The 21,902-nt window shown below is 43.0% G+C and overlaps 1 protein-coding gene across 1 annotated transcript in view; it reads left to right on the top strand.

The window, feature by feature from the left end:
• The window catches only part of EGFLAM (EGF like, fibronectin type III and laminin G domains), a 134,105-nt gene that overhangs the window by 40,300 nt on the left and 71,903 nt on the right, over positions 1–21,902 (top strand). The window contains exons 2-5 of the mRNA XM_054986658.1: positions 7,809–7,918; positions 10,409–10,492; positions 12,056–12,082; positions 18,528–18,645. Of these exons, the coding sequence (XP_054842633.1) occupies positions 7,809–7,918; positions 10,409–10,492; positions 12,056–12,082; positions 18,528–18,645 (339 nt within the window). The remainder of the gene's footprint in view (positions 1–7,808; positions 7,919–10,408; positions 10,493–12,055; positions 12,083–18,527; positions 18,646–21,902) is intronic.

Consider the following 21,902-nt stretch of genomic DNA (forward strand, 5'->3'; position numbering starts at 1 on the left):
ACTTAGGTCATTTATATCCCATATCTCAAAGCGGCTGCATAGGACAACTGTGCCATTCCCATGCTCTCAAAAGATTTTTCAAATGGAGGATCCTTGTGCCAAGGTGGTCGTTGAAATTAGGATTTCACAAGGCAGAGCAGAGCCCAGAAGTATACGTGGTGGTCCTTCTGGACTTCATAGGCACATATAGTATAAAAATAATATAAATGGAGAAATTGCTTTAAAATTGGGATATTTAGGGGATGTGTTTTCCAGCAACACATTTCTGAAAAATGGGGCTATCTTTGGCTGAAATGATAGCCTGATAATATGCCTTTTTAGCGTTTTTACTTGTGCGAAAATCGGTGGGTGAGCACTCTACTCGCATTGTGTCTGTGCTTGCCTTCCCTTGGATAATGATGTTGAAGATTCTGTTGTAGAAGAATGGGGACACTTAAAAGCAGAGTCAGTATCAGGAAGAGGTGAAATGAAATAAAAGGGTTGTTTTTGTTTTTGTTTTTTGCAGTACCGGGATGACACTCTAGAAATGAACTTATGCAGGGCTTTTTTTCTGGGAAAAGAGGTGGTGGAACTCAGCGGGTTGCCCTCAGAGAAAATGATCACATGGCTGGTGGCTCCACCCCCTGATCTCCAGACAGAGGGGAGTTGAGATTGCTCAGCAGCGCGGAGGGCAATCTAAACTCCCCTCTGTCTGGAGATAAGGGGGTGGGGCCACCAGCCATGTGACCATTTTCAAGAGGTTCCGGAACTCCGTTCCACTGCGTTCCAGCTGAAAAAAAGCCCTGAACTTACGCAGTCATAACGGAAGCCTAGGGAGTAAGACTTCACTGGGACTGTATAATATCTCACAAATTATATCTGGTACATGATTGGCATGAATGTCAAATACTATGAGTGAAATATTGTGATGCCTTTTTCAGTGAACATTTACAAGAGGAAATGGCATGACAAAAATGCTTAAGGGACTTAGGAAGTAAGCTTCATTAGGAGTACTCAAAGCTAAGTTCCATATTATCCAGTGGGCTTTGCTTCCAGGAAAGTATCCTTAGGATTGCTGCTATACTTCCTGTGGCTTTAGCAGCCCTTAATGGTCAGGTTCTCTTGATCAGGAGAGAGCTGTAGCCCCATATGAGGATTCTCACAGCAGACGGCGTATCCAGGTTTGTTAAGACAGCAGAATAAATGAAGGTCATTTACAGCAAAATCCTTACTCCCCTAATAACGGGTTTTGCTACCTTTTCATGCCTGTAAACTAGTTTTTCTAGAGTAGCTGCTTGGGCTGCATGTAAAATCTTATTAGTCATTAAGATACCAGTAAGACTCCTGTTTATTTTTGCAGCAGGAGATGGAATTATTGTCCTAGGACTGTGGTTAATCTAAGCATTTGGGTGTGATTGCAGGAGGCCAGGTGCACAGGTCATAGTTGTATTGGGTGTGGGTTTAAGTGGAAGCACTCACATAGGAGTCTTTGTTTTAATACACAAAAACATCAGCAATCCACTTCTGCGATCTTTACTGTGCCAATGCTTGCCTTTGTGTCACTTGGAGTCAGTGTGCAACGCATTTCGAAGTCTGTTGTGCTGGAGAGACGCATAACAGCCAGTGTGGTCTGTTGCCTGTGTGGTATCAGAATACTGACCCTAGTTGTCCTTTGCCTCGGAGTTCCTTTTTATTCCCCCTGCCCTTGCTTGACTTTTTAGTGCTGGGAAGAGAATGTCAGCAATTACAGAGTTGCTGGGTAGTAAACCCTCCTGCCAATATTATTTCTTCCTTTTGTGACAGCTACGCCTTCCTCCTTGCTATCCTGCTGCCATCCTCTTGCCATGCAGATGGATAACGTCCAGCATGAGTTGAGGTTGGGCACAGCATGGGCACAGGTGCAACCCACCTCTGGAAAAACAGCCTTTGCACATACATACACCCATGCTGATTGCACCTCAATGGCTACTTAGCGTTCCATGATTATTCCTCCTGTTTCACACCATGTCAAGAGCCATAGCTCTGGAAGGTAGTATAAACACAGCAGTCAAAAGAGCCCTACTCCAGGGATCCCCAACCTTTTTGAACCTGCAGGCACATTTGGAATTCTGACACATCGTGGTGTGTGCAGCCGCAAAATGGCTGCTAAAGCTTACCTTCAGCCATACACTGAAGAGCCTCGTGCTGTGGAAGCAGCTTCTGCACAGCCAATCAAATCTCCAGTGGCCAATTAGAAGCCATGCTTGGCAAAAGCTTCACCTCACCCCACCCACTTTCAAAAAAACACTCGATGAGCACCTGGAGAGGTGTTGGCAAGAGCAATGGTGCCCTTGGGCACCACGTTGGGGAACACTGCCCCACTCTGTTTATCCAGGACCTGCAGCTGTATAGTTACCTTTCTGTTTAATTGTTTCTTTTGGAATTTTGTTTTCCGGCTTTACTTGAAATTTGAGAGTGGTGTGGTCTTAGTGGTTAGAGTGTTGGACTAGGATCTGGTAGACCCAGGTGTGAATCTCTGCTCAGCCATGGAAGCTCTGCTTAATGACTGGGCCAATCACATACTCTCAGCCTAACCTGCCTCACAGGGTTGTTGAGCGGTGTATGATGTAAGCTGCTTTGCATTCTCATTAGGGAGAAAGGCAGGGTATAAATGTAATAAACAAGTAAATAAATAAAATAAATACACTTTAGGACCGATTGATATAATACAGTCTCTGTCAAGGAAACTTCCCAAAGTTGATTCTTCATGGCACTTGCACAACATTGGGACATAACTTTAGGAAATTGCTTTCTGGATGGATTTTCCATATTCCAAGGAGAGTTTCCAACCAATCTCAACTACCAGGAATGTGCACTATTGGCATGTGGTTTGGTGTGAAGATTTTTATGTATGACATCGGTCCCTAAAAGGAACTCTTCCTAATAGCCAATGAGCGAGTTTGAAACACTTTAGAGAAGGTCATATGGGCTTGGTGTGGAAGTGAGTGATACATCCGCCTTCCTGAAGCTAAGCAGGTCTGGTCTGCTCCTGGTCTGGGTCTGTGGCTGTGACCCTGGAGATCCATGGAAGAAAGGTGGGGCATAAGAGCCACTTCATACACTACGAACTACACAGGTTGTGTTTCTGTTCCTGACAAAGTCAGATGTGACTTGTAGGTTCTCAATTCCCACGTGGGTGGTGACTGATTCAGTTCGAGGCTATAGTATGCAAGGTGCTTTAGGCTCCCTTCCCTTTTCTCCATCCTGAAATGGCCCGGGGGCCGCTATTGGGGAAACCAATATGTATCCTTGGGTGAAGACCCGAGACTCAATCTGTACCTTCTGTACAGTGTAACCTAGCCTTTATATGTAATATAACAACAACAACAACATTTGATTAAGATACTGCCCTTCAGGACAACTGAATGCCCACTCAGAGCGGTTTACAAAGTATGTCATTATTATCCCCACAACAAAACACCCTGTGAGGCGGGTGGGGCTGAGAGAGCTCCAGAGAGCCGTCTAGCCCAAGGTCACCCAGCTGGCTTCAAGTGGAGGAGTGGGGAATCAAACCCGGCTCTCCAGATTAGAGTCCCGCGCTCTTAACCACCTGGGACTAGGCTCAGCAATGTTGTCTTCTGCTGCAAAGAAGGTCCTATTCCACAGGAGATTCTGTTTGTGCCTCTGACACTACTTTAATATCTGTAACTTTCCCTCTCCCAAGTTATGCCATAGGAGAAAACAACCAAATAAATTATTTAAAATCTCAAATGTCAGCTCTCTCTGTGCACGTTTTCTCTTATCTCTGAACGTGTTGTTGCTGATCAATACCGGTGAGTATTTGTATGGTGTTAAGTTTTGTGTTTAGCTGCCGAACCAATGTTTGTGGAAGTGACAAGAGCAAACCTGGTAGAAGGCTTTTTCACGTTTGCTAAAGTGACCTTTACGATAACTTCATTTCACCTGGCATTTTTGTTCGAACTAGCTGAAAAGCCCCGCTTTCGCTGCTCTTCCACCACCGTTTCAACAGATAAGGTCAGCGATATCATTAGCTGGCAGAAAAGAGAAGTTGGAGAAGTTTTTACCAAAAGGTCTTTATTGAATGTCGGTTTCAAGACCATTGACAAATGTTCAACTGTTTTAAGTTCTTTGGAAGAGATTCATTTGCTTAGTTCATATTGAATCATGAATAATTTTATTTTTTCAACCAATGTAGTCATATTCGTAAAACTACTGTTAAAACTATGCATAACATTTTCAAAAGGTATTATAAGAAAGCTGTGAAAAACTACATTAAATCAGTCCTCCTGAATGGATTGAATTTAAAGGTTTTCTGGCACTGTAAAGCACTTCTACCAGCAGAAGCAGAGGGTGATTTCCACCAGTTCTCATCTTCTCCATCCCCTAGACTGATCTTTATGGTTCCTGTCCCTCAGGAGTAGATTTTTGAAACAGAATTGAATATATGCTATAGCATAGTGGTTAAGTGGTTGAGCTGCAGAACAGCATTCTGCTGGTTCAAATACCGCTACTGCCTTGGACTCAGTAGGTGGCCTTGGGTAAGCGTAGTCCTCTCAACCCCAGCTCCCCAGCTGAATTGTGAGGAAAATAGCAACAGTTTGGCCAGTTTGGTGTAGTGGTTAAGAGTGGCGGGACTCTAATCTGGAGAACCAGGTTTGATTCCCCACTCTTCTACTTGAAGCCAGCTGGGTGACCTTGGGTCAGTCACAGCTCTTCTAGAGCTCTCTCTGCCCCACCCACCTCACAGGGTAATTGTTGTGGGGATAATAATAATATACTTTGTAAACCGCTCTGAGTGGGTGTGTTAAGTTGTCCTGAAGGGTGGTATATAAATTGAATGTTGTTGTTATAACACTGATTTTGTTCACTGCTCTGAGTGGGGCTCTAATCTGTCTAGAAGAGCAGTATATATGCACTGTTGTTGTTGTTATTATTTATTATAAACACTTCAAGAATGTTCAGTAACCTGTTGCCTCAAATGCATCTGGAATCTGGCTAATGGTTCATAAAGTTTGAAATTGCACCAATTTTACTGGATGCCTGTTTCTGGCCCCTACACAGTCTTGTCTTTTAAAGCCTTAAATGGTCTGGGACCAAGATATCTTAAGGACTGCTTTCTCTAGGGTTGCCAGCTCCAAGTTGGGAAATTCCTGGAGATCTGGGGGGTGAAACCTGGAGAAACCTAGAGAAAGTGGGGTTTGGGGAGGGAAAGGACCTTGGCATGGTATAATTCCATAGAGCCCACCCCCCCAAAGTAGCCATTTTCTCCAGTGAACTGATCTCTGTGGCCTGGAGACCAGTTGTAATTCTGAGAGATCTCCAGCCACTACCTGGAGGCTGGCAACCCTAGCTTTCTCGCATATGTACATACCTAGAAACTCAGATAATCTGTGGTTTTGTGACCCGTTAAATAGGCAATAGGTTGGTACACAAGACATAGTTTTACTAGCTGTGGTTACCACTTCTGGAAAAATCCTTTTTTATAACAACAGCAGCAGCAGCAGCAGCAACAACAACAACATTTGATTTATATACCGCCCTTCAAGATGACTTAACGCCCACTCAGAGCGGTTTACAAAGTATGTTATTATTATCCCCACAGCAATCACCCTGTGAGGTGGGTGGGTCTGAGAGAGCTCCTAGAAGCTGTGACTGACCCAAGGTCACCCAGCTGGCTTCAAGCAGAGGAGTGGGGAATCAAACATGGTTCTCCAGATTAGAGTCCCGCGCTCTTAACCGCTACACCAAACTGGCTCTCTTTATTACAATAATTCCTTTAACAAATTATACCTTGCCCTTCCTCTACAGAGATCAGGCTGGCATACATGGTTCTTCCATCCTCCGTTTTATCTTCGCAGTCATCTTTTGAGGTAGGGTACGCTATGAAAGGATGATGGGCCAGCAATCCTTTCATAGCATACCCTATCGGGCCTGAGAAAGCAATCCTAAACAGGTTTAGTCGGAATCCTATTCTGGTCTATTACACCTGGGAAAGTGTTGTTAGTATTGCATTTCGAGTTCATAACAAACAGCAGCTTGAACTTGGTTGCTCCCTGTCTTCCTTTTATGGCAAACAGCGAAAAAGTCTCTTCCGCCTGATTTGCTGTGTTGGTTTGAAAACTGATTGAACTAGTGTTTGGGAGGCTGGTAAAGAGAGGGGACTAAAGAACATGGCTGCTTGGTTGAGTCTAGAACCTGCCAGGGGGGAATTTTGTCTCTGCGGCTTCTATTGGCATATTGTGACCAGGTCTATAGGTTAATTTAGGATTGGAGGCTTAAGTAAAATATTGATTAGAACCATCTTGTCAGTTATTTGGCTACAAACTTTTAGCGCTGTATTTTAGCTATAACATTTCCTTTTCTTGCTTCAGCACAACATGAGATAAATTTAATTCTAAAGCCGCCATTGTACTCAGCTGAGATAATTCAGTTGAGATTAGTGAGGAATTTCCTTCTCTAAATGGGCAACGTGGTTCCTATTCTCTTTCTTGGGTTTTTTCATAGTTTGGTGGTTGTTGCAGCTGTGGTCCTTTTGTCTTCCCCCTTCAGAAAAGAACTTAGGATAATTTTTGAAGAGGATGCTTTCCCACGTGGAGGCCCGGATATTGACCTCGATAGACCGATAATCATAATAGGCAGCTTCAAATGTTCATGTACTGTGAGCTCAGGAAACTGAATAATGTAAAAATCTCTAAACACTGCCCACCCACCCCAAAGTGACGACGCTGCCATTTTATTTTCTTAACCTTTGCATTTTCCTCAGACTATTGAAGAGTAGTTCTGGAATATGTGAAAATATTTCAAAAGGCAAGATATAAATATTTCAAGCAAACGAATAATATTCCACTATCTTCCTTTTGAGGTTGTGGATCTGCCCCAGTTACTATGCACATGTGCGGAAGCAGATGAAACATTTTAGTGGCGTAGTCATTTATAAATAGGATAGATAGAAAAGAAAAATAATTGCACAGGTGGAGTGAGCAGCCCCTGGGTTATGTGATATGAATGGCTCTGGGTTTCCTTGTAGTCGGAAGATGGAAGTCAGGCTCCATTGCTCCTTCGCTCATCGGGTATTAAAAAAAAAATTATCTTCTTAAGATGTTCCATAATTTCTGTTTACATTTATTATTTCTTTGATGACCTTGCCAAGGATAACCAGCAATTAACTGCGAAGGTCTCTTAGCTTCAACAACAAAGGTGCCCTGTGATACAATAATAAAAGATCACAGGTAGGCCGCCATGGTGGTGAGCTAGATACGCAACCCCCTAAAGGGGGAAGCAGGTCTTCAGTACAGACATAGGACCCAAAGGGGAAAAATAATCTATTGCAAATTTAATACAAAACATGTTGGGTAAGTACAGGAAGATACTAAAAGTACATGCAATCTGATCAGTGAACACTATAACATAATGAGACACCAAATTATGTGCTTATTTGAATCTTCCTCAGGCATGTGCAAAGGCTTTCTTAGAGATCATGAAACTATTTCACTGTCTTTGGGCCGGATCGACTCGGTAGGCTGTAGTTCTAGATTCATAGCTCCATTGTCTTTGTCTTGTGTTCTCAGGCTGGTACCTCTCACTGCTTTTTGTGTGTCTTTCACAATTCATTCATTGTGTTTTGCATAGCTTGTGGGGCTTATCTGAGAATGAAACCTCAGTTTAGGCAGTTGTTTGTTGCACCTGTTAGATTTGGAAAGACAACTGCAAAAAAAAAAAAGAAAGTGAAAGATAACTTGCTTGCAGCAGTACGCACTTTTGATCTGACAATAAGAAAATATTTTTATTTCCCACAGTTCCTTATGTGCTGTCTTTTTTCTTTGAGGCAGATAGATTGGGGCCTCCTCTGGATATAATACTGGACTCACTGAATTGCACAGCATTCAGCATACAATGGAGAATGCCTCGGCAGCACGCAAGTATCATTTCAGGGTACACTGTGAGTATGTTTTTGTCTGGGTTAGAAATACAGGGGAAATAAATCCCATACCCATTTAAATTTGAGCAGCGTACAGCATACATCCTGGGGGGCGGGGGGGCTGAAGCTCCATCATGCTAATCTGGAGTGGAAGCAGCGAGCATGAGAAGAGAGATCACCATGCAAGTAACCATATGATGGAGTTCGCAAGGACACCCAGCACCTCTTAACCTTTGAAGGGTCATGGAAGTTGACCCTCTAAGGATTCTGCATATTGATGAAAGAAGGGAAAGCGGGAAAGCGAGTGAGAAAACTCTGTGGTGTATGGCGGTTCTAAGAAAGTAGGAAATAGGAGGCCTGCACCAATTACTGAAGACTGAAAATAGGCAAAAGTCAGTTGTGCAAATGAAAAAGAGTATTTATTAACCAAGTAAAAATTCCCTACACAGGGCCGGCACCAGTGTTTCTGGTGCCTGAGGTGAGATACCTGCTCTGGCCCTGCATGATGACGTCATGTGTGACATCATCATGCAGGAGTGTCCCCCTTGCCTGAGGCGGGTGGCAGCGGTGAAGGAGCGGAAGGGCAAGTGGGGACACGGCCCACTTCCTCGCTCGCCTCCCTGCTCGCTGCCCCGCCGCTGGGGTGCCTGGCTCGCTGGGACACAAGCAGCAGCAGCAATGGGGCAGAGAGGCGAGTGGGGCGGCCCACTTCCCCATTCACCTACCTGCTCAGTGCCGCGCTGCCAGGGCCCTCAGCTCACCAGGACCCGAGCCGAGGCGAGGCGAACAGCAGTGGCGAAGGGGCGGAGAGGTGAGCGGGGATGGCGCCTCCTTCTAAGTTCAGCACTCGAGGCGGCTGCCCCCACCACCTCAATGGATGCGCCGGCCCTGTCCCTACACATTTTGCAACAAAGCTTCCTCAACTACATTTTTTGCTGTAAGAGAAAGGAAAGACTTGCAGATTCCCCCAACAAAGCTTTGTAGGGAAACACATTGGAAATTTTACTTGGATAATAAATGGTCTTCTTCACTTGCACTGGTGGCTTTTGCCTGTTGTCATGCTCCTAAGAAAGTGCCACATCTGTGTGCATATTTTCATAAAAATAATAATTTCTTAAGCACTTTCAAAATCAAACAGTTGTGCAGATAATAAAATGAAAAAATGGTAAATGTTTAATAAAGGATATTTGTGTTAAAAAAATTTTGGTTTCCTGTCCACCTCATTTTTAACTGCCTAGCTGTTCTTGAAGTGGCAGCAAGACAACACATATCCACCCATTGCTTTGGATATCTTTCAAGTTGATGGAGTATGATTTAATTCTTGACTTTAATTTATGTAACGTCTGCTGTCCGTTTGAGACATTTTTAATGTTTTAGATTTCGTTTTAATTTTTTTGTTCCCACTCTCTTGGAATTTGTGCTACACTGATAAAATCTGCCCAAGTATGTTGGTGTTCTGTAAAATCTCAGATTTTGCCTGGGTATAAGGCTGGGTGATCTAGTGTAGAGGAACACAGGATTTCTTTAAGTTAAACAGCTGTGCAAAAGGGAATGTGGCAGGACCAGCATTTCTTATACCAACATGAAACAGCACTCCTAACCCATTCCCTCTTGTATAATGGCATGAATTATGACAGATGAAGATGCAGTGTAAACAAACTGAAAATAGATTTGCATGTTGGAAAGTTTGCATTTGTGTGGTATTGTATGCAGCCCATGGGTATATTTACTGGTGTATTGATATTTTTGTCTAATGCCACTGTTAGAGGTTAGAAACTTAAAAGCCAACAGCAATTCAACAATGATACCAATTACCTTGGTAGGATGATCCAGAGGAGTTAGCTGTGCTAGTCTGTAGTAGCAAAATAGTAAAGAGTCCAGTAGCACCTTTAAAACTAACCAACTTTATTGTAGTATAAGATTTCGAGAGCCACAGCTCTCTTCGTCAAATGCATGGAGGGCATGGAGGCCGGTTTCTTCTCACCTTCCAGGCATCTGACGAAGAGAGCTGTGGCACTCGAAAGCTTATGCTACAATAAAGTTGGTTAGTCTTAAAGGTGCTACTGGACTCTTTACTAGGTGGGATGGACTCACTGGAGATGTTCAAACAAGAGGACGCCCAGCCATCTGTCAAGGATTTGCCGCAAGGATTTGTGAGGAGGGACTGTGGCTCAGTGGAAAAGCCTCTGCTTTGTATGCAGAAGGTCCCAGGTTTAATCCCCAGCATCTCCAATTAAAAAGGACCAGGCAGTAGGCGATGTGAAAGACCTCTACCTGAAACCCCGGAGAGTCACTGCTTGCCTGAGTTGTCCGCACAGATCTTAATGCACCGATGGGCTGATTCAATATAAGGCAGCTTCATGTGAGCGTATTGCATGGAAAGTTGAACAAGATCTCCTGTAAGGCCCCTACCAACTTTAGGAATGACAGCTGTAATCTGCTTACTTGTGCCTTGCGTTAATGCATATGTGTCCTTATAACCTTAATTGATTTAACCAACATCTTCTCAAGGTATACTACACGGAGGTCACGGTGGATAAACCAATTAAACAGAAGTCACATGATGTGCCTCTCAGTCTGGACATGCTCAGTATGGTAAGTATCTGATATTACTCGTACGTCAGTTGTTAGAAGTTTTGGTAGGACAGTCATTTGACTAAAGTAGTGTGGGTCATGGGCTGTTAGCAGTGCCGTCCTGTTTAGGGTTAGTGATGCCCACTTTCTTTTGGCGTTGCCCCCGTACCTCAATTTGCTTAACAAGCACTTTGTATTTCCCTGTTGAGGAAAGTTGCACCTGTAGGATTTGTGGACACCACACAGCTGTTAAAGGCACTGGAACCTTGTCAGAAAAAAGTAGGCTTTGAAACATCACAAAACTCAGACCAGGATTTTTAAAAAAAATTACCAGTATTATAGATTGTTTTCATCTTCCATTTTGTTTTCCTGTTTAAAAATAATGGGTTTGAAAAACTGAGGGAAACCTTGCTATTTAAATTGAACACATGCGGCCGGTCTTTTCATATTTTCTTTAGGCATGGCATTTTAATTAAGGAGAAGTCTGCATGCATATGGAAAAATGTCTGAATAACTGGAAGGCTGTAGTGGTTGTTCACAGTTAACTGTGACATGTGGTCCTAATCAGTGCTCTTTATGGGCAGAGTCTAATGTGTGCTAATAATGCCCTTTATGTGCAGAAGTTCAAGTAACTGAGTGAACAAAAGAGTTTTAAACTTAAATGCAGCTTTGTGTTTTAGTATGCTTTGGTCCTTGTGGGTGGAATTTAAAAATGACATTCTTTGATGTTCCTGTGTTCCAGTGAGTTCTACAGACTTCTCAGTTTTACTCTTCACTCACTTTGCTCACTTGTTGGGCCAAGCTACAAGTGACGAATGACACAGGTTGGACACTTGTCAGCTTCCCTCAAGTTTTGATGGGAAATGTAGGCAGCTTGGTGGAATGTTGGACAAGTGGCAGTTGAAAAGTCCATTGGACAGCAGTCAGAGAGCCAAGCTGCAAGACTAGGATGCCTACATTTCCCATCAAAACTTGAGGGAAGCTGACAAGTGTCCAACCTGTGTCAGGCGTCACTTGTAGCTTGGTCCTCTGCTCACTCCCTGTCTTTAGGGGGAAGCCAGAATTGGGCTCACAGGATAATGGAGCCCTCACTTGCCATCTGACAGAAGAGGGCAAGCAATGGCTTTTCTTTCAACCATCATTCTTTGTTTGTCAGTTACCTAAGTGGGTGAAAAACAGGTGATGGCTGCTACAGCCCCTGCAGTTACCACTGCACTTTCCCTTTGGGGAGTGAATGAAAGAGGGGCCTGATCCTCACTGATACTGAAAGGAAGAGGTCAGGCAGCCGAGCAGTGAAGGCGGCTTCTTCCTGCTATTACTGCTTGCCTGCTAAGGTGGGTGAGTGAACAGTTGGAGAAAAGGCCACTTTCCCTTTCCCCTTGGCTGCCAACATGGGCAACAGAGAGAATGAGGAGGTTGCCCCTTGGTACAGGACATGGGCACTGCTAAAATCTGCTGGAGAGCATCTTGCTGAGGTTCACCCAGAAATCTGGAGCCAGTTCTGACTATATGTTTAATGAACAATTGACATGTATAAATATGCTACTTTCTTAAGAAGTTCTACTTTTTTCCCCCTTCCACCAGGGTCAACTGGATGGGCAAGCAATTTTTGTAAGTACTGTTTTTCTGGAGGGAAAAAAATGTTATCAGACAAAAGTGCTGGTGCAGGAATTCAGTTCAGCTGCTATGTACAAGATTCTACCCAAGGTGCATGTGAAGAAGTGGGAGAAAGTGGCACAATCTAGGGGGTGTAAACAGATACACAATCACAAAACAAAATGTGAACGTGCATTGTGAAGTACTGGGTTGTAGGACTGCAGCTTGGAAGCCACACCTTTACCTTTTAACAATGCGCATGCAGTGAAAGCGATTGCCATGGCTGCAAGTAAAGATCATGGAGTGGAGCATACAGAAGGACCCAGATTCCGTTCCTGGCATCTCCAGTTTCACAGTGATGGTGTAACGCGCTTTTGCCCGTGTCTGAAACTAAGCTTCTACTTAACCAAAAGAAAGATGCATCTTTCCCTTGGAAAGCTTTCAGCAATTAGTTTTCAGACCTGTCAAACAGCTAAGTTCTTTGAACCACCTGTTTGTCAGTACATTTATTTTATATAGGGTTCAATATTGCTTTGCAGCTCTTTATCAAACACATGGACACCTGTCTAGAGTTTATTTCACTTTATTGTAAATACACCCTAGTTTCTTAATGAAGCAAGTAATTAAAATATAAATGGTTATTAATATAAATCCTATAAAAACAGAACACAGAAAGGCAATAAGAAATAAGTTTGCTAACATTTCCTAATAAATTCTAAGTTTAACATAATCAAAGTTTCTATGAAATGCATAGGTAAATTCTCACCTAAATTCTCTCAAGAGATTTCTTCCATCAGAGCTCTGACATTCTATCTGAATTTGCATTTTTATAAGTCATCATATGCAAATATCGAAGAGCTTTTCACGTGACAGCACAAACAAACGATCATTGGTCTGATGCTTCATTGAATATTCATAGTTTCTATTGTATAACCTTCCAATTAGTAAAAAATGACGTTATACTCAAACTTGCAAAACAAAACTATAAATCTCTGAGAAACGTCAGAAAAAGTTAAGTTGAGAGATCACCACTGGTTGAATCTCTGATAGAGGAACATTAATCTCGATAGAGTCCACTATTTTAATTAATTGTCAAAATATTAAAGCACACCTGTTAGAATTACCTAACACACAGGAAAAAACACACAGACGGTTCATGCAAAGTTTGAAAGGTCATCTAGAATACAAGTACATGGCATAGTATTGCTCAGTATTGATTATTGTCAGTATTGCTTTTATCTATATGGGTGCATCAATGGGTCCTGAGTATCAGGGATAGGAATGCCTTCTTTCTAAGACCTTGGAGAGCTCCTGTTGGTACTCCTCCCAGTTCTGGAACAGCTGGACCAATGGTGGTCCGTCTCAGTTTAAGCTTCCAATGTTCATATATATTCCTGTCACTCTTATTTCTTTCTGACACCCATTGTTCACTCTTCTGATGAAGCTGCTTCTACCTCCATGCGCCTGCTAGCCCATTTCCCCCCACACATACCATTTTTAAGGTGTGCACTGTCACATGCTAAATATGAGTTTGGTTGGGGTTTCCTTCAACCCCCCCCTTTCATTTAGCGCACCTGTAATCAGTTCCTAAGTGTGGTGCAGGAACCTCATTTGCATGCTCCTGACAATCAAAGAGAAAGGGTTTTGTCCGGAATAAAAAAAAATCACAGTGTAATCTGGCAAACAAATTGTTAGCTTTCTGCACCTGGAAATACTATTTCCAGTTGTCCTGAAGTTTCTGTATTTTTCCATTCACTGTGAGTAAGATTTTAAGCATCTGGAAATGAGAAACAGGGAGAAGATTGAAAAAGCTCTTTAAGAATTACTCTGGTGTGTCAGAGCTGAACTTTCCATGCGCTCTTATTTCAATTTGCTTCAGCCATGAATACACAAAATGAAAAAAAAAAACTCTAGCCAGTCCTACGATCCTCTTAGGCCCAGCAGTTGCTAGACTGGTACCAATGCTTTTGTAAACTAGCTGTGGTCTAGCAGCAAAGTAAAACACAGGGAGAGGTTCAACGTCAGGGAGAAATCTGGAGAGGGGTGGGGTGGGGTCTGGGTAGATCTGTGGTCGGGTAGATCTGTGAGTAGCTATAAGGTGAAGCTTCAGCGCCTTAAACTGCCTACTATTCCCAGATCCCAGTAGCTCTTCTCCTCCATCCATCCTTTGAAACTGTTTCTGAAAGTCGCCAGTTTTGCTTTTGAAAATGCGATTCCAGGAATGAGAAATAATGATGTAGAAATGTATGAACAGCTCTGCTGGATTCTGCCAAAGCCTGTCTATTCCAGCACACTGTTTCTGACTACAACTAGCGGACAGATTTGGATTGGTCTTGGTAACCAGACAGAGTCAGTGGTCACCTGAGGGACAGGAGAGCATCTTGGTTGTGCTGTTAGTCCAAACTCTGGAGCCTTGAGTTGAGCTGAGGGTGGGCAGGGACAGGGGTTCGTTGCTGTTATGATGGACCTTACTGGAAAAGCAGCCAGAAGTCCACCAATTGCTTTCTGAACCTTACTTTGCGTCAAGAAAGGAAAGGTATGTTCTGCCCTTGTTGTTACACTAGTATACACTTAGTAGTTTCAGTATTTATGACTGAGTACATCTTAATCATAAATATTCTGCTTTATCATCATAAATTCAACTCAGATATGTGGTGTTCCTTATCCTGGTTGTCCTTACTTTCAGGACCAGCTAACATCCACTGCAACTGTTTTCACTGTGTCCTTGTGAGTGTCATGGAGTTTGGAATTTCCATTCACGCTGCTGCAAAGGTCTCTTCTGGAAGTTTCAAATTAAAATGAATGACTTATTAATTTGGCCTTCAGTGCAACAGGAGGATGTCTAGCTTAGCTTTCAAGAACAAACCTCTGGGAGCAGTTGGCAAACTTTCCACAGAGGTCTAAACTGTACTGAGAAATGGGTTTAGGTCAAATTTCTGGATCCCTTGGGGGAATTTTACAGGAAGAACACTTGACCTTGGTTGTGTTTGTTTGTTTTTTCATCTGCTAAATTAGCTTTAGCATGATTCTTCCAAAGGGATTTGTTTAGTGTGATTCTTCTAAAGGAGAAAAAAACCTTACCAGTCAGAACTAGATGTGATGCTCACCATAAGCGGCTGTTGACCATGGTTAACCTTCTTAGCAAGTTCTCCTTCCTCCCCCTATAACGTGTTAAGGGTATACATGATTTGACATTGTGCAGTTTTCTGCTTCACTCTATATTATTTATGGGTGGCTGCTGTTGTAGGAGTTCAGGGGAAAGCACATGTGACGATGTCATGTTGTGAGTTCTGTTAAAAACATGTTACAGGAAGGAAATAGACAATGACAGAGGGAGATTGCTGAATTTCCCTGGGCAGGGAGTTCCAAAGTTTTGGCACCATGACTGAGAAGGCCCTTTCTCAGGTTGCCACCCATCTTAGCCTCAGATTGCAGGGGCAGCCAAAGCCAGGCCTCCAAAGAGTTGACAGGTAGGTTCATATGAGAGAAGGTAGTTTTTAAGGTATACCATAGGGCTTTAAAGGTTGATGCCAGGACCTTGAATTGGGCCTGGAAACAAATTGGGAGCTAGTTCAGATGGAACAAATGGAAACTGGAGTGATACGGTCCCTCTATGACCCACTCCAGTCAACATTCTGGCTGCAACATTCTGTATCAATTGTAACTTCCGGACAGTCTTCAAGGGCAGCCTCAAATAGAGCATGTTGCAGTAATCTAATCTTGATTTTATCAGGGGATGCAGGAAGTTACCAGGAAGGACTGTGGCTGATTACCAATTGGAACAGGAGACCCAAGTCCACCAGCAACCCTATCAACCTGCTCCTTTAGGAGGAGCACAACCCCATCCTGAACAGGAGATATCCCCATTCTTGGGGATCCCCCCCATCAGACCTGTTTTGTCGAGACTGAATTTCAGCTTCTTAGCCCTTATCCATCCCAAAACTGCCTCCAGGCACCTGTTCAGTTTCCACAACTCCCTGGGTCTGCTGGAAGAGCGAGATAGAGCTGAGTATCTTCCGCATATTGGTGACAGCTCAGCCCTTATCTCTCGATTACCTCTTCCAGGGGCTTTACATAGATCTTAAAAAGCATAGGGGACAAAGCAGAACCTTAAGGAACCCTGGAGGCAAGAAGCCAAAGGGCAGAGCAGCTGTCTCTCAGCCCACACTCTGAAACCTACCTTTGAGGTAGGACCGAAACCACTGCAAATTAGTGCCCCTCTGTCCTGAGCCCGAAAAGCTGTCCAGAAGGACACCATGACTTGATGGTATTAAATGCCGCTGAGAGGTCCTGGAGAATTAACAGCATCACTCCCCCTGTCCATCTCCTGGCACAGGCCAGTCTTGTGACTAGCCTCAACCTAGATTGAAATGGATCCAAACAATCCACCTTAGGAATCTCTGAAGTTGCCCAGCCACCACTTACAACAACAACAACATTTGATTTATATACTACCCTTCAGGACAACTTAACGCCCACTTGAGCCGTCTACAAAGTGTGTTGTTATTTTTAAAAACATTTATTAAAATTGATTTTAACTTCTTACAAACAATGATAACGTTAAAGAAAAACAACAAAAATATTAAAGATAACAATGAAATCAGCTGTTGCAAGGTACAATATTGACATTGTATGTTGTATGCCTGTTGAGTCAATAACTCAGGTTATCTGTGAGATTGAAATCTTTATTTTGTTGTCGATTGTTCGGGAGGATAAGATATATCATGATGAACCAAGCGATTGAATAAGTTGTTTGCACATGTTATTTGTTGTTCTGCGAGGTCCGACTGATGTGTATAGTCATGAGCTATTTTTCTGTAAAATCCATTGTTCTGGGATATATTTCAACTTGAAGGAGGCCATCTGTGATTTTCTGTATAATGTAGTGGTTCCATAACTTAGAGTACCAATTTGCTAGTGTAGGAGGTTTCTGTGATTTCCACTTAAGTGTATTATTATTATCCTCACGACAATCACCCTGTGAGGTGGGTGGGGCTGAGAGAGCTCTGAGAGAGCTGTGACTGACCCAAGGTCACTGTTAGCCAAACTGCCTCAAGAATGGAGAATTAATAAGCAGGAGGCTATTATTAAGGGATCATGACCAATGTATACCAGGGTCAGAAATCCTGGATTCCGCCCAACAAGAGAGGAGACTAATTCTTCAATGAATCAAAGCTACTACTTAATAATCTTGAGTATACAGAGTACAAGAAACACACACACATTCATTACAAAACTAGGAAATACAGGTATAGAGACGGTTGCATTAGCAGGAGTATCACTGATGGGCAATACGCACCTGTCCGGCGAGAAGCAGAGATTTTAGCAGCAAGGGTGCTTAGTGTAATGGCCAGCACCACACTAGGTAGAGCAGAGCAGGAGCGACATGGAGAGAGAGATGGATAGGGGAGGGGGCCGAGGGGTCTGAGCATCTCCCTTATATAGCCAATTCCTATCATGGGGCAAGACAGACTGGACAAGCTGAAAGGTATCCCACACAACTGAACAAATTGGCACCCTGGGACTATCTGATCCTCTCACTGCTAATGTGGAGTCCAACTCAGAATGGATGTGAGAGATTTTATCCATAAAGTGTTTGTCAAAAAGATCACAGCGGGCTGCAGAGCAGCCCACCTCCTCCTGTAGGCCAGAACCGAATAGGCCCCTGACCACCTTGAAGAGTTCTGCAGGTCCACACTAGGCTACACTACACTGGTGGTGGTGGAAGAGGACGAGGAGGAGAAATATTGTTTCTTTGCTGCCATCGCTGCCATGGAGTAGGCTTTAAAATGAGCCTTGTCGGATTTGTCTCAAGTTCTTCTCCATCGTTTGCCCTAGTTGTCTCCCCTGTCTTTTCATCATCCACAGCCCCTGAGTAAAACAAGAGACTGCCTGGGCTCTTAGAGAGGAGAGAGGGTGCTTGGAAGCAATTGTGTCAATTGCCTGGGTCATTTCCTCATCCCAGAGGTCAGCCCAGAGCACCGTATCAACAGGAAAATCTGCCAATGCCGGCTTGAAAGTCAGTCGGATCCATCAGGCTACAGGGGCGGATCTCACATGAGGGTGCCATTTTCAGCAGCTTGAACGTACAAATTTATGAAGCTGTCTTATACCGAGATAGACTATTGTCTAGCAAGGTCAGTATTGTCTACTCCAATGAGCGGTGGCTTTCCAGAGTGTCAAGTAGAAATCTTTTATGTGAGCTGCTATCTGATCCTTTTGACTGGAGATGCGAGAGATGGAACCTGGAACTTTCTGCATGCAAAGCCAAAACTCTGCTGCTGAGCCACAAACTCTCCCTTGAAGGTGACTTCCCATTTCCTGTGTCATCTTGCTTAGTTGATCCCTAAGACAGGACCACACAAAACATTATTTACTGTCAAATGAAGCCACCATGTTCATTGGAGAAATTTAATACCGTCCCCCTTTCCTCTTCTCCCCCTCTCATTTTTTTTAACAGGAAGTTGTTATTGGAGATTTGAAGCCAGGGACAGTACACCGCGTGAGTGTTGGAGCTTACGGCTGGACTGGAAAAGGCAGACCCAGCATGCCCAGAGATATAACAACTTTATCAGAAGGTAAAAGCTGTGTGAATAGTTTTCCATTATGAATACCGGCTGGGGCAGATTTAATCCCAGCCATTTCATTTTGCTGGCAGGTAGACACAGGAAGACAGCACGAAGGCTTTGATACAGTGTATAGTCACAGACGGTGGGAGGGGGGGGATTCAAAGATGTTGCTGGTCAAAGGGCAAGATGCAGTTGTAATGGCAGAACAGTCAGGAGTATTAGCAAAGATTCAGAAGGATAAATGCAGCCCGATACACTTGGCGGCTTCGTAAACTCTCTTGAAAAAGTCTTCACAAGGGCATTTGAAGAATTCTTTCACGTCAAAAAGCTTCCAGCCCTCTCTGCTGCCTCTAGATGAAAGCTATGCAAATTGTTTGCCTGAGCCATAGACAAGCTCAGCAGTAGCATTTCCTTACCTGCAGCTCAATAGAATTTAGGGGATTCAAGTCCATTTGGGTCTCATGGTCAAAATCCAGAAATACATTCTAGTAGATGTCAGGGGTTCTACCAAACGTTGCAGCCCCATCCCAAAACTCTGTTTTATTCTCACTATTCTGTTGAACAAATTGAATACACGACTCTAGCCTTTCTTGCCCTTTTCTGTTTGCTTGTGCTGAATTCCCTCCCCACCCCATCAAATATGTGCATTTAAATTTTTTTTGGCATTAGTTGTGTATCAGTGGCACATCAATGGCACGTAACATAAAACTGCTATGGAAAAAGTCGTAAAAGAGACAGATGAATCTGGGAGACCAGCAGTGTAAACGTGCAACATGAAACAGCTCACGAGGACAAGATAAGAAAATAAAAAGAAATGAAAAACATATATTTGTACATCTCTAGCAGACGAGTATGTACTCCAGTGATTTCTCTCCCTTCACAGAGGCTCTCATGCGAGTTTTTCAAAGCTGGTTCAAGTTCTTTAACCAGAAACTAGCATGACTTCTACTTCTGTGTGTCTTCAATGGCTACCAATGTAGGATTTCTAACCCCTAAAAGTTTTTGTGGTGAGATCTTCATTAGCCTTTCAGGGTCCACAGGCTGGAATGTTCAAGAGATCACACCTGTCTTTGGAACTCCCATAATGCAACACAATCCAGTTCATCTTAAAGACTAAAAAATACTTTGCAGCTAGAGATGTAAAAAATAAATAAATTGAAGTCTTAGGGGGAAATTTCTTCCATCCCCCAGAAAAAAACCCCTGAAAACATATTATACTTGCTTTCCTATCAGATCTAGAGTTATTTTATTGATTTAACAAATTAAGAAGCATCGTTTATAACTTAGCATCTAAAATTGTACTATTTTGCGTATTGGCGGAATTTAAAAGTATAAAAGTGCTTGTTTTCTATAAGAAAAACTGCAAATACACCCAATATTCTTGAGAGTGTTATACTTGCTGCACCCTATCCTACCTTAGCACATGTATCTTATTTTTTGCCATCTGAATAAAAGAAAAAAATAAATATTGAAAGTTGAAAACAAATTCTGTAGTAAACAAAAACAGTGTATTATCTAGACGAAAACACTCATATAGCCATAGTAGTTAGGATTGCCAGCATATCTGGATATCGTTAAACCTTATAACACTGCTAGTATTATAGCATAGTACTTGATGCTGAAATTATTTACATTTCAATAAACACATTATTATTATCTATTTCTGTAAACTGTGTCGTAGGACCTGGGAGACCTAAGTTTGAATCCCTGTTCTGCCATGGAAGCTTGCTGTGTGTCCTTGGGCTAGTTTCACACAAACACACTCAGCCTAACTTACTCCACAGAGTTGTTATGAGAATAAAATGGAGATGGGGAGAATGTTGTAAGGCTCTTTGGGTCACTATTTAGACCATGTTTATTGCTCCTCAAATTTTACCTTTTTAAAAAAAAATTGGAAAAATTGAAAAATGTCCCCAGACTTTTTCAAACTGTACCTTTTTACTGAGGAAAAACAGAGTGATTCTGCACACGTTGGATAATGCACTTCCAATCCTCTTTATAGATCATTTAGAACGGATTTTTGTGTGTGCGGAACAAAAAATCCACCTCAAACGATTGATAAAGTGCATTGAAAGTGCATTATCCAACGTGTGCGGAATCAGCCACTGTCTCAAAAAGTATTTCATCCATTCCAAAAGAGAGAATATTTCTTAGGGTTTTTTCCCCCCAGTGCTTCCCAAAAAGTCCTCCATTTCCCCCCACAGGCCATCACAATTCTAATTGTGGTATAACCGTTGATGGTTAGAAAACTTGTCCCAAATATTTTGAAAGTGCACAAATTTTGGCTGTGCTTAGTAGTCATCTATTCCTCCTCCCCCTGAACCCTCTGGAACTTGTGGGAAAGGCGGGTATTCATACTGTACTATGCTCTCATACACAGAGAGGCTCACTCTTTCCATCTCCCTAGTGTGTTCCATATATAACAAGACTTGAAGAACGTTAGTCTCTTCAACAGGGCATGCATGAGAGACCTCTCTGACCTCTCCTTCCTCCCAAGTTCTCAGTGATGTGTGGGGTGCTCTAGAAAGGAAAAAAGAATTATTTGCATTGTGTCGTAAGCGTGCCGACTCCAGTTTGGGGAATTCTTGGAGATTTGGGGGCGGAGCCTGGGGAAGGCGGAGTTTGGGGAGGGGAGGATGTTCATTGGGGATGTAATGCGGCCACAGAGTCTACTCTCAGAAGCCCCTGTAGGGGAACTGATTTCTACAGTCTGGAGATCAATTGTAATCCCAGGAGATCTCCAGGCTCCACCTGGATGACAGCAAACCTATTGTGTTGGCATTGAGTAAGTGGTTGTCAGGAAAAGATTTTATTGTCACTAACACGACAATAAATATTGTTAGTCTTTTAAATGGTATCGCTAGTCTTTAAGATGGTGTGGGACTCTGTTTGGTGTTAGCCACTCTCCAGAATTCTTTAGCTCAGTGCATTCCTGTCAAATTCTTCTTTTCCCAAAGACGGTGACAATGCTTGGAGAAAGTCCAGGTGGTGATTAGTTCCAGGGTATCAGAGGGAAATTTTGCAAAGATCCTAGAATTTGACAGTGAAAGGAGAAAAGAGTGTTGAGGGAGGCAGGGAAAAGGCCAGGAGTTCCACTGGACACAAAAGAATAAGCTAAAGCTGGAGGCAACAGAGAACAAGGGAAGGGAGCTAGACAGTTTGGAGAGAGTTGGGGCAGGGCCGCTGCAGATTTTTAATCTCTTTAAAATTGCAGTGTTACAAGTGACCCTGAAGTAGCAAGAAGTATTTCTTTGGGGTTTTTAAAA

This window comes from Eublepharis macularius, chromosome 8 (assembly GCF_028583425.1).
Source record: "Eublepharis macularius isolate TG4126 chromosome 8, MPM_Emac_v1.0, whole genome shotgun sequence".
Classification (NCBI taxonomy): domain Eukaryota; kingdom Metazoa; phylum Chordata; class Lepidosauria; order Squamata; family Eublepharidae; genus Eublepharis; species Eublepharis macularius.